The sequence below is a fragment of the Gallinula chloropus genome (assembly GCF_964237585.1).
Source record: "Gallinula chloropus genome assembly, chromosome: 1".
NCBI classification, from domain to species: domain Eukaryota; kingdom Metazoa; phylum Chordata; class Aves; order Gruiformes; family Rallidae; genus Gallinula; species Gallinula chloropus.
Genome location: NC_140085.1, coordinates 81,151,086 through 81,164,485, shown reverse-complemented (window position 1 = coordinate 81,164,485; position 13,400 = coordinate 81,151,086). Strand labels below are relative to the sequence as shown.

Here is a 13,400-nt window from a genome sequence, read left to right as displayed (position 1 = left end):
GATGGTAACCTCAGATGAGGCTTCTAGGACATGAAGATAAGACAATCATTATTTTCACATCCTGGTCAAGTCAAGCCTTCCTTACCCTTTCCTTTTCCCCCTTTTCTACAGCACCACCACCCCCCAACACCTCCCTATTGGTTTGTTTACTTTTCTAATGGTGCTATATTTCTAGCTAGCACTCAGTACACAGATAAAACAGCACTAATCTTATCACCAGGTCATCTCAGTTAATTGCTTCAAGTTTGATAGTTACATAAGAAACTGAGTCTCAGTATAGAGCCATTTGGAAGAAACGCAGAGCTGATAAAAGTCTCTTCAGTTGCACTCTGAGATAACAAGTCATTTAAGCTTAAAGTGAGTCATTCAGACTATTCAGATGTGCAACAGCTTTACTGTATGCCTCTTAAGGGCACTGGTAGAAAGACCCACAAAATGTATGTCCTGGCTGACATTGGAGGACTTGGAGAGATATGCTGGACCCCATCAATTTCTGGTTTAAGGATGCTAAATCATTAGAGTTTCATCAGAATGAATCTTTCCCTTTTCCTGTGTCACTTTTCCCTTCCTCCCAAAGTGTGAAAGTATGTGAGCTGTAAGCATAAATGCAAATACAGTGAGCTGTTACATTGCACATTCAGTGCAGACATTTGGTGGCACAGAGCCCACAGCTTCCATGCCCTTACCTTTGCTCTGTAGTTTTTCATTGCTCATCTCTTTAATTGCAGTTAAACTTTAAAGCATTCTAGCTTTCTCTGAAGTGCTGAAGCTGGGCTGGAGGGAAAACATCACAGTTCTCTTTGAAGCTCAGCCCTTGGAGATGAACCAGTTGCTGAACTTCAGAGGACATGGCAGTGTCCCTCTGCAGATCAGATGGTTAACCTTCGTAAAGTGATTGGGCTGCTCCAGCATTCTTGTCTTCAGTGGGACAAGAAAAGTCTTCTTTTTACACTGATATTTAAAAAATATATAATTTAACTGGGATTTTAAGAACCCTTGTCTCTAATGACTGCACTACCTTCAGAAAAAGATTGTACATTAAGAGATAAGGTGTCCTCAAAGGAGGAATAGCATTAGACATATCTGCCATCCTTCTCAAGAGAAACTTTTGTCTCAAAAGAAAATATGGCTACAAATTCAGAGTCCTCTAAGGAAAGAAAGGTTCAGTGTTATAGACTTGGGGAGAAGGGAGTGGGGGACGTTGGCCATGGTGGAATCTCAAAGTATGATGGCAGGCCACAAGAGAATTTGCTAAAAGGAAGACTGAGAGATCACAGTCCGACTGGTGGCTTGATGATCTGTAAAAGCTGATGAATCTTGCTACCAATATTCATTCAAAATTAGATGTTCGAAAGATGATAGCTAATCTTCAGCTCAGTTTGAAAGCTCTGTCAGACTCAAAACTGCATAAAAGAGAATTGTTTATGACCAACTAGGTAGTAGACTAGGTTTGGTTGAGCAGATGCAAGACCAATCTGGAAGCTGCTTCATGGCTGATGCAGTAGACTACTTTTTCTAAATTATTTCTCATTTTTTCTAAAGCCTTTTTCCAACACATGGCTATTCTGCACACTGGCAAGGAAAACAAGCAAACTGACATGCTGCAGCAGAGTATGTCACTGGTGTCTCTTGGAACACTTCAGTGGGACCACAGGGGCAAGAAGATCCTTTCCCTACATCAAGCCCATGTGGGCACAAGCCTGAATACACTGAGAGAACAGGTCTTAGCCATTCTCTGTCTTGAACAGAGCTCTTCAAAAATGTTTTGCAGTCTGTTTGAAGGAGTAAAGTTGGCAGTGATGGTGTACTTTTCCAAGAGCCAACGAAACTTTGGACTTTATAAGTATATACCTGGAGTTTCCTTTGGGGTCCATGTAAAATACCTTTAATACCTTTCTCATTCTTCTCAGTCCCAGAAATCTTAGCAACCTCTGTCTGTGAACAAGCCCAAGCACCAACTCACAGACACACACACACCAGATTTTGGACAAGTTTGTATTTGCATCCAAACTGTTTCCCCATCTGCTCTTGTTAGTTATTACAGGCCATTCTCCGCAGTGAGGTATTCTGGCTGCCATAACATCTGTGAGTGTTGTAATGAGGTTGGTTAGAATGTAACTCACTGAAGCAGCAAGAACTAATCACCGTATATTGATACAAGATTTGCAGAGCCTTAGATGGAGAGTGCTGCAATAATCTTCTGGGTGTGCGTATGGGGTGGGCGGTGGAGGGAATTGTATATGTACACGTGTGGTAGTAAAATTACTCATTAGCGGCAGTAGGTCTCATTATCTTAGGGAAGCACATCAATGATTCACTGCTTAACAGGGTGTTTGGAAATGCCTGCTCATACGCAGAAGACAGCCTGAACCAATATCCTGTGCAGTCCATGAGCACCTGTCTTGGATTGAAGGAATTTTAACTGCCTCTGTTTTCTCTCCCAGATACTGGAACTCCCTGAGTAACCTTGTGGCTTCACTCCTGAATTCAGTCCGCTCCATTGCCTCCCTGCTGCTGCTTCTCTTCCTCTTCATTATCATCTTCTCGCTCCTGGGGATGCAGCTCTTTGGGGGCAAGTTTAACTTCGATGAGATGCAGACCAGGAGAAGTACATTTGACAACTTCCCTCAGTCCCTCCTCACTGTGTTTCAGGTAAGGGCAAGACTGATCCCAGTGGAGCCAACACATTGTGTTTACACAGGGCAAGACAGAGAACAGATTCTCCAACCTTTCCCCTGCAGCCTGACAGTCCCCAAGACTGGACATCAGGCAAACAGCTCCAGGAGCAAAGTGCCACGCTGTGCTGCCAGCACAGGGGTATTTCCTCCCAAAGTAGGGACCCAAAGCTAAAGTCCCTGTCTATAGAAAGGCCACTGGGTCCTAGTAGGTTAGGACAGGAGAATGGCCACTGCCATGTCCAAGGGCAACACCAAAGTCCAACCCTGAAGCTGTCCTCCCTGCTGTCTCCCACATTACTAGGGAACAAATATCTGCTCACAGCACCAGAGAAGTAATTGAATGGCCTTAAAGCTGACTGCTTTTGGAGGGGGCAGTGATCAACAATCAGGATCATGATTTTGCCTGCAAGGTGAAGGGGGAGGGGACAGGGAGGGCTGTGCTGAGGGCTTTCTTCAGTGCTATAGGTTGTGCAGCCTCTCTGAAACGACAGATACGTGGGAGGGAAATGGCTGGGAAAGGTGGGAAAATTTGAGCAGAGTTTTCTGGGAAAGCCGTTTGGCTTCAGCCATCATTTCAAGGAGACATCTCAGGATTTCCTATACTTTGAGTACAGGCCTTCTGCATTCTCCTTGTTCAGGATTTGTTAATTCTCTAGGTGGACAGAGCCAGAGTCTCCAACTGTCCTGGGGTAGGGGGTTGTTCTCTAGGATAGTAGGTATCTAGTTTGTGTTAATGGGGTTTTCAAATTCTCTGTGTGGTCTAACACTGTATCCCTTATTGGTGGGAATGTGTCATTTAGATCCTGACTGGGGAGGACTGGAATTCGGTGATGTATGATGGGATCATGGCTTATGGCGGCCCCTCTTTTCCAGGAATGTTGGTCTGTATTTACTTCATCATCCTCTTCATCTGTGGAAACTGTATCCTTTGATGCTACTCTTTTCTCCAAGTGGGGCTGAATTAAAAGCCGCCTTTCACTACTTTATTATATCAGAAAATAATGAATTTCATACCTTATATTTTTACTTTTCTCCTAGGTCTGAATTTTGGCTTTGCACTGCCAAAAGTAAACAAGTTTGTTTAATTTTAGCTAGTGCTAAGCCTTTAGGCATATAAACAGTTGTAAGAGCCAGCTACGTGCTAGTTCCGCACGCTAGCTTTTAGTTAGTATCTTTACACAGTTAGTGTTTTTATTTTTCATTCCTCTTAATTCTCTCATAGGTTTTTCTTTCTTTCTTTCTTCAGAAACTAATCTAAGTGTGTACCTACTGTACTTACTGCATATTTTCTCTTCATTTGCCTTTTCAGTAATATATTCCATGTGCTTTCATCCAAGCCTTATGTGGAATAAAAATATGTATAATCTACAATATGCTATATACAAATGCTGTAATAGGAGTAACATATGTTTGACATAATTGATTTATGTGAGATCATATATTAATTCATGTATAAACTAACAGGAACCATGTTCCATTTCAGTTACTGCAATCTGTGTGTTCTTCAAACAGAAAATCGTGATCTGTTATCTTCCAGTCTGTGCTGGTGTTAAGTAACTTCAGTTCTCTCTGGCTTCAAGGTGAAGTGAGGGCACTGTATATGTCCCAGGAGGTACAAAGCACATTGCATGATTAGATTGTGAGTTTCTTTTCACAGGAATCTGCATATAACATAGAGTTATGGCTCAGTTCTGTTCTCCAAGTTCGCTCCAAATTTGTTCATGTTTAGTTTCTGCTTCCCTAATAAATGGCCCTGCTGTGTCAGAGGTGACATTATTTTTTATGCTGGTTCTTCTATAAAGCCACCTTGTAGTCTCAGCCCAGCTCTTCTGGCCTTTCCTCATAATTCAGATCTCTCAAACCCTGTTATTTGACATTTCAGGTGACCCTCATGGCCTCTCTTCAAAGTGAGATGGTGCAATTCCACTTATCTGAAGGTCGAGGTAGGCAGTCTGCCTGACAGCTTAAAAAAGCTACAATTTGGATCTCCTTGTGAGCTGCAGAGGAAAATGTGAGCCAGCTCTATATGCTGGCAGACTTTGGAGCCATTAGACCTTGGAGCCCAGGGAGGGGGTGGCTGTATCTCCAGACTAAGCCTTGAACTGGGGTTTACTTAAAAGTTATCATGGTGTAATAAGACCCACTCTCAGGGAATTTGTAAAAGCAGCTGATGTTCAGATTTGTAACCAGAGATCTGAACACCGATTGGCAAGACAAGAAAACAGTTGTCACTCCTTGCCCTTCAGCTACATGGGTATGATTGGCCATGCATGGACTCTCCTGCTGGGAGATGGCAGAGTTATCAGCTCAACCCTTCAATGCTCCAACTAAATGAATTTCCTTTTGGTTACCTCAGAAATGCTAATGAGAGTGCTATGCTTGCTGTCCATAAAATCCACTCATGTCTATGAGAATACCTATAATGACGTTGTTCAACTCAAGTACATAGACCAAAACTGGAAAGCCCAGGTGCCTTATGGTTCCTACCATTCAATGGCCCTCAAATATGAGTGCTTTAATAAAAGTTACTTAATCTGTCAAAGATGCAAAGCATTCCGTGCTCCCCTTATCTTCAGTAGGATTTGTTGCACAAAGTAAGACTCTTTTTTGGAAATTGAAAGCTAAATTATAAGTCTGGACTTAGTTGTTTTATATCAGTCATTCTGTTGTGAAATTTTGGAAACCCCACACACGGTGTGTTAGCCATTTGGATGGAAGGTGTAAGTTTGTGTTATGCATATCCTGAGCATTTGTGTGAAATGGAAGTTTGGAAAATCCAAGAGATCTGATGACAGGTTGCTAAAAATTTTCAATTAAGAAACCTTTGGTATGATGTTGTTCTGCAGCTTTCACAGCCCGTTTTCTTTAAGTAGCACACAAACAGATATCCTGCTGAATGTATTTTTGGCCATTGCTGTGGACAACCTTGCTGATGCTGAGAGTTTAACATCTGCACAGAAAGAAGAGGAAGAGGAAAAAGAAAGGAAAAAGCTAGCTAGGTACATCCATTTGCATGCAACTATCTACACTCATATGCACGCATTCACATAATTACACGTTATACACATATATATCTGCAAGCGAGCGTGTGTGTATATGTAATATGTGTATAGCTTCTCTGTGGGAGTGTATAGATTCTAAATGTGATTCAGTTATATATGGAATTATGTATGTACACATTTTTATGTAAAACAATTCCGACTAAAGGACAAGAAAGTGTTGTGAGCTGGGAGTCCCCACAGTTGCGGTGACTTGGGCAGAGGAAAGGAAGTCTGGGTGACTGATGCGCTTTGAGGGCATCAGCAGAGAATGAGTGTGAAATTATGTCAATGTTACAATCCCATTTGAATCTCCCTGTTTCCTTCTGATTGCTCTGGACCACAAGGCATATTTTCAGAATGCCATTCCCACAAGAAGATTCAGCAGCTTCCTTCTCTTTTGATGCCACATGCTGTTCTTCTCTTGCCAGTTTTTTTAGTGTTTCTGCAGACTCCTAGGAGGCACGAGCTGGAAGTAGAGCTTTTCTGTCATTCCCAGCTGCCAACAGCGGGGAAGCCTTTCCTTACTGTTTATTTCTAGTCCCTGTCTTCCAGGCGGGGAGGGGATCTCTTGTGCAGATCTTTCTGCTTCATCCTGCATGCTAGTCAGCAGGTTTCCCTGACTCTGGGAGTGCAGTGAAGGGGAAGACTTTGTAGGCAACCTAGTGGAAGTCCGTAGGATATGGACTGAAAATGGTTCATGCCTTTGTCATTGGCTGAACAAAGAGATCTCTACTCAAAGGCCTAGAATACATGTGTGCACACACTCAGAGCAGCACATGCTTCCTCCACATGCACACCCGCACACACACAAACACACCCCCTTAAGAAAGCTATACAAAATACAAGGATGCTGTATAGAATTAGAGCAGACTCTCTGCCTTTGCCTGCACATGAGGGCAAGGTGGACTCACTGGTATGTAAACTGGAGTCAGAATGGATGTGCCAGCTAGCTAATCATTCTCATGGTGTTTGTTGTGGTGCATAAAGTTCCTGAAAGGGAAAAAGCTTTTCACATTTGTAACTCTTCACTTTTTATCTTGTAAAATTGTTAGGACTGCTAGTCCTGAAAAAAAGCAAGAGATAGAAAAAACAGCTGTGGAGGAGGAGACAAAAGAGGAGAAAATTGAGCTGAAATCGATCACTGCTGATGGAGAATCCCCACCTGCTACCAAGGTATGGTCTGCTGCCAGCCAGCACTCTCTGCAGTGACGGCATGAACAGCTTGTATTTCTGAGGGAATGAAAACCTTCTGCCTTGTCTAATAAAAGCTTTACTTTTTCTTCTTCCATTTCTATCAGATCAATGTGGATGATTATCAGCCCAATGAAAATGAAGAAAAGAGCCCATATCCCACAACAGAAGCACCAGGTATACACCTTCTTCTTTTTATCCCTGATTCAACAAAGAACAGCTCCAGTTGCTAATGCACATAAAGTCAAATTGTGGTGGCAGGTATGCTGATCATGCAATGCTTTCATGATGGGACGGAATGACAGACTTGTGTGTGTTTGCACAGATGTAGATCTGGTGCTTTGCAGTTCTTATACTGACTGGTTGCATTGATTTGGTTTCCTGTAAATATTTCCAAATACAGACCTTTACGGGGAACCATGTCAAATCATATTCAAATCTCTCTATGAGATAATATACATATAACTGCTTTCAGTCTATTTTTTCAGTGGTCAGGTGAGACTCACAACAGATACTCATGACATTCAAAGTGCTGAATGCTTTTTTGCACTTTTTTTCTCATCAAAAAGGACAGTGTGATTTATTAACATAATTCTAAAGGCATAATATCTCAACCTAGAATTCAAAAAACACAGGCTACAGCATTGGGTAGGCTAGTTTTCAGGTCAGTTGGACCTAATTAACTTCATCCTGAGACACTTAAAAGATTTCTCAAGAAATCTCAGAACTTAAAGAAGGATTTTTTCCAAGAGATCCTGAATGAAGAGTGAAGTTGGAGCAGAAACATTACAGGCTGGTGAGTTCAACTTCCATTCTTGGAAAAGTGCTGGAACAAATGATTAAACAAACTATATGACTGCAAGATAAGGAGATGACTAGCAGCCAACATAGATTTGCCAGGAACAAATCACATCAAACCAACCTTATTTTCTTCTTAAAGGGGCTGAAAAGACTTAGAGACAGGAGGAAGAAGCAGATGTCATATTCTTTAGCTTTGCAAAGACTTCTGACTGCCTTTTATAGCATTCTTATAAGCCAGCTAGAAAAACATCGACTAGATGATTGTGAGAGAAATTGGTCAAGCCTTTTATCACCACAGAATCAGGTTTGCGTTGGAAGGGACCTTACAAATCATTTAGTTCCATCTCCCCTATCATGGGCAGAGACACCCTCTACTAGACCAGGTTGCTCAAGTAGTGATGGCCCAAGTGAGGTTCTACAACCCAAGGGCCTGTCCCAAGTTCAGTTCAGTTCGTTGTTAATGACCTGAATGATGGAAGAGGAAATACACTCATTACATTTGCAGATGACATGAGGAAATACACTCATTACATTTGCAGATGACATGAAGCTAGGAAGGACAGGAAGCATGCTGGAGGGCAGCATTAGAATTCAAAGAACGCTTGAACCGGATAAATGGTCTAAATAAAATTGAAAGTGCCAGGCTCTAGACATTGACAGGAATAAACAGCTCACAAATAAGGATCTTAAGTGACAGCTAGTTAGGTGCCAGTCCTTGAGAAAAAAAAATCTGAATCTTGTGATCACAACAGGTGCCAATGAAATTTTGCTGTCTTTCAAAAGGCAAGTAAGCAGTGAGATTTATGAACAGTGAAAACATTGACCTTTAATCCAGTTATGGGTTTTCTTCTAACTGGCCAGTGAAAGCTAACCAGAGCAAAGCAATTGTTTTATTCTGTTCACCACTGATAAAATCTCAGCTAGATTATCATATCTCATTTGAGTGCTCTGCTTAGAAGTGAAGCTGCATTGGAAGGAGTGAGGAAGAGCATGGTGAAAACAATGCTAGTAGGAAGCAAGAACTAAGATTGAAAGAATTGTGGTCATTTGAGCTAGGAAAGGAAGAAAAAACATCTTGAAATGCCTAAAAGGCTGACATATAGTAGTGGAATTATCTCCAGTATGAAGAAGTGACAGATTTAAGATTCACACTGGGGGAGAACTTTCTAATGGTGAGGCTAGAAATGTCGTGAAGATGTCTCTGGAAGCCACACATCACTGAACACTGTTAAGAACAGGTCAGAAAAATATCTGCCATAAAAGGCTTAGATATAATAATTAGTTGATCCTGACTTAGCAGAGGCATGAACTGGAGGGCCTTTTGTCATCCTTTCCCACTCAGGCTGTAATAGGTAACAAAACATGTTCTCTCCTATTCCATGATTCCTAATTAATATCTGACAATAGGTTGATGTGATAGGGTAAAATAAGACACATAAGTTCATTTTAAATAGGTGGACAAGGGTTTCAGACAAACAGAAAGGAAAACCATTAACTGTGTTTCATTTTCAGTACAAAAAATTGCCACTTTGCTGTACTTGTATTCATCCATATTTATAGCCCATTTATCAGCCATAGAGTGTGGTTCCAGCACTATGCAACACTGTTTTAACATTGCCTGGGGCACATCACTCTGGCTTTAATCTTCCCAGCACCTCTATAGGCACAGGCACTGTGCTGGACACACATCTTCAGTTGCTAAGGGGTTTGGAGAGTATTTAGTCAGAAGCACAAATTAAAACAGCTCGATGCAGTTCTGCTTCTCAACTGCCTTAGATTTGCAAACTGAAGACACAGTCACCTGTCTGTCAAATTTAAGCCTACTGATAATAGAATTGTGTTTTAGTTACCTTCTGTGGATACCTTAGAAATAGTCCAGCATGTGAACCAAATGACAAAACCTAAAAACTTTGTGTCATGGACATTTTATCTGCAGCCATGCATAGGATTAGAGTGCAGAAAATTAAGCAAAAACTCTTTTAACTCCTGCCTTGAGGTAACAATTCCTGGCTTGGCATACTTTTGAACAGAACCTAAAATTTGAATGGATGCTCAGGTTTTTTCTCTACTCCTACTAGAAATGCAAATGGACAGGATCCTGGTTATTTGCCATTGTATGGTGCCATTTCTAAACAGGCCTTTTACCTGAATTGTTTATCAGTTCTTTGTGAAGAGTGAAGTTGACCTCTAACAGCTCACAGACCATTTCTTTCAGAGTTCATGGAAGTCAACCATAAGGCTCAGACACAATAAAGTTTTGCAAATCCCTTCTTAGATCAGGTTTACGGTTATCATCTATTCCATTCTGCTGTATAAAACTCAGAAACACCAAGGCCCTCTCAGAGCTGATGTGGCATGTCACATCTGTCTTGTGTAGCCAGTTCTGGGGAACAAGGCTCCAAGGTTTTCCGCAGCATTAGCAAACAAGAATTTTGCAATCCCCACATTTACCCCTGTCCAGTTCCTTTGTAGCCATCTGACCAGTCCAGAATCCTTCTGCTGATTGTGATCAGTCTAGCTGAGGACAGGAGATGCCATGCAATCATATCCAGCCCATCTGGGAACACACCTTTTCTTGCCCACTTGCATGTGGACCCATTTCAGCCTTTTTTGAATAAAACATCCAGTTGCTTCTTAGATGCAGTAAGCTGGTTCTGCCTATTTTCTGTTTATGATTTAAGCTGTTAGTGGCTGTGTACCATTCCATTCTCCTTCACCCTAACTCAGTGTTCAGAAACAATTTGAAATGGTCACTACATCTATTTTCCCTTTATTCTTTCAACCTACCTTGCTCAACCTCTTATTACTTTCTGCTGCCTCAACCAGTTTTCTCAGTAAAGTCTTCTGAATCTACTTGCTACACAGTGTTGCTCTTAGCTCCCAGAGTACTGTTTACTTGCAGCTCATCAGATCACCTATCCTCTTTGTTGGAAGCACAGGCTAGTTCTTCCAGAGATTTGTGTACACTAGAAGAATTATTATGATGATATGTTTATTGTAGGGAGACAGGGAGCTAGTCTTGCAGTCTAGTACAGAAACAGACAAAGAATTCAGAATGTCAGATGAAGGTAAAAGCTTAGGATGATTCATGGGAGCTTGAAGCAAAGCAATGTCCTTATACAAGAGTTCTGGTCTTTGTAAAGTGGGGAAAAGAAGAAACAAAACTAATCATCAAATTTCTCACTGATGCTGGACTGTAGCCTGTGTGTGCTTATGTTTTCACAACCAAACGACATCACAATTCTAATGAAGCGTAAGTCAAGGTGACGGTCCCAGATTTGAATTTCTTTGAACTTTTAAGAGAGTTCAAACCTACATCTGAACTCGCAGCTCTGACTCATGTTTATGATTTTGCAGCAAGCTTGAATAGAAGGGTCATTTTTTAAAAGCAGTTGTACCTTAGGTGTAGAAAACAAAGACCAAGTGTTGGATTGTGGTCGATTGGCTGCCCAGCCCATCTGGGAATACCATGTAGACCTTTGCTTCTACAAATGCTGGTAAATGTGCAACATACTGTTTTCTATATGCAAGTAGATAGCTTAGGTAGTGACCTGAGCTGAAGCTATCATCGTGTTATTCTTTGCGTATTGGGCTTCAGTGCTTCCTTTCTGCTGTGTCCCAGACCCTACTTTAAATCAAAAATATTTACAAGGTTATTCTTTATCTCTGTCTGAGGAACTGAACGTGTTAAACAGTCTGAAGGTGTGTGGTTGCTGGAATCACTAATATATTCCTTGCTGTATGGCAGCCACAAGATGAGAGGAACAGTATTCTTTATGGTTTTCATGGGGCTGATCCTTCTGCTAAGAGCCTGTTTTCCAGACTTGTTTTCCACACCCCTTTAAAGTGTTTTTTTAAGCATTCTTCCAAGTAAAAGAAAAAGAATGATCTAATAGAGAAGGCACAGAACAGAGACTCAGAATACTAGTCTTTTTAAGTAAGACCTGTCAACTATCCTACGTGATTATGGGCATATATTCTGAACTGTTAAAGGAGAAAAAGGATTTGCTTACCTCGCTCATTGTCAGCCCATTCTGAAATCTGTAGATAAAAGGTGCAAGTGCAAAGTATTACACTATTATATAAATATGAGCATTAACATTAAGAGCAATTTTACAAGTACTGTGCGCAAAAGTACTTCTGCATTAATGTTTCTTTAACTAATAAAGCCTGGAGAAAGAGCATTAAAGAGTATATTAAAACATAAAATTGAGCTGTTAAAAACCAGACCAGCTTAAGAAGTGCAAACTCTATGTACCAGCTCAAACATCTATCCAAAAATCTATCAAGTGAATTTGAGCTGAACTCTTGCTACTAGCAATGTAAAGACAGAATCCTATTTGCATGCAATAATAGCATTGAAAAGACCACTTTTCTTCTGTCTCCACATCTAGCTTAGGATCTACGCTGATTTATCTGCTCTTTCTGAGGTGTCCATTACCAGAATAAATACCTGACCTTAAAAGAACAGGCTTTTCCTAGAATTTATCTCACTTTATGGTCTCAGGATAAACCTTGTAACTAGTTTCCTCTTTGCATTGGCTGGAAGATGAATCAGTTACACCTAAACTGTCAGATTCCTTTCTTAAAATATTTTTTCCTTTCTTACTGATTGAGGAGATTGGGAGGGACCTTTAAAATAGCAAAATCCTATCGTGTAATTTACGAAACTGTATCTGACTTCAGCAGGTAGAAGAAATCCTCAAAGGTGAAAGGTTCTCTTTCATGTACCATTTAGCCTGCATCTCTCGATTGGGTTTGGGTTTTTTTCCCTTGAGGGTACAAGGAAGCTCAGTCTTTCCCCCACTGAATTTTGAAAGATATTTTTAAGAAATTCTGATTGCTGTAAGTGCCAGTGCTCCACGTTTGCTCTGAGGCATACATGTGCTCATCCAGACACAGCCCCTGATGTGGTAGTGGCTCCATGGAGAGCCTTACAAAGAGGAGGAAATCAGATCTTGATAAACTGGAAGAATGATCTAAGCAAAATAAGATGCAATTCAATAAGGATGAGGTCAAAGTGCCACTCTTGGGAATAGTTTGGCAGCACAAATGCAAAAGGGAGAGAGACAGACTAGGCAGCCGTTCTATGGTAAATAATCTGTGCAGAAACTGATGGCAAATTATTGCCAGAGTGTAATGAAAAGAAGTGCCTGCGAGGGACACTTAAACAGGAAGATAGTATTATAAGAAGTAATCCAATAGAAACTCAACTGCAGGTTAATCCTGCAGATAATCTGGACAAAAGAAGCAAGAATGATTAGACCTAAGAAACAGAGCACCTCAGGAAAGACCGTTCTGTTTTGCTGTAGGAATCAGAAATCCTTGCAGAGGCATAATAATGGTCCTCAGGCATCTAAAAGTGTTCTGCAAGAGGAAAGGAATTCTCTTCTTTTCTGTGTCCATAGAAAAATAAGAGAATATATAATGGATATAGGCCATAGCAAGAAAGATTCAAGTCAGTCATTAGAAGAAGCATTTTTGCAGAAGGGGCAGTGAAGCATCTGAGGAGACTTCTGCTGCAAGGATATCATGGGTTTACCAGCATTGATGTTTTTACAGGGAGGCTAGACCAATGTCTGACAGGGCGAGCACTGGGCAGCAGAAGCTGCCTTGGAGAGAGGAAGCAGACAAGGAACCTCGAACTTTCACTATCCTACTTCAATGATTCTTAGTTTTTTCCTCTAGT

The 13,400-nt window shown here is 41.1% G+C and overlaps 1 protein-coding gene across 1 annotated transcript in view; it reads left to right on the top strand.

Annotated features, from left to right (window-relative positions):
• CACNA1C (calcium voltage-gated channel subunit alpha1 C) overlaps positions 1-13,400 on the top strand; it is a gene marked incomplete at both ends in the record, with an annotated part of 478,476 nt that overhangs the window by 379,383 nt on the left and 85,693 nt on the right. Inside the window, 5 exons of the mRNA XM_084279498.1 lie at positions 2,445-2,652; positions 3,479-3,599; positions 5,563-5,677; positions 6,772-6,892; positions 7,018-7,087. Coding sequence (XP_084135624.1) covers positions 2,445-2,652; positions 3,479-3,599; positions 5,563-5,677; positions 6,772-6,892; positions 7,018-7,087 — 635 coding nt within the window. The remainder of the gene's footprint in view (positions 1-2,444; positions 2,653-3,478; positions 3,600-5,562; positions 5,678-6,771; positions 6,893-7,017; positions 7,088-13,400) is intronic.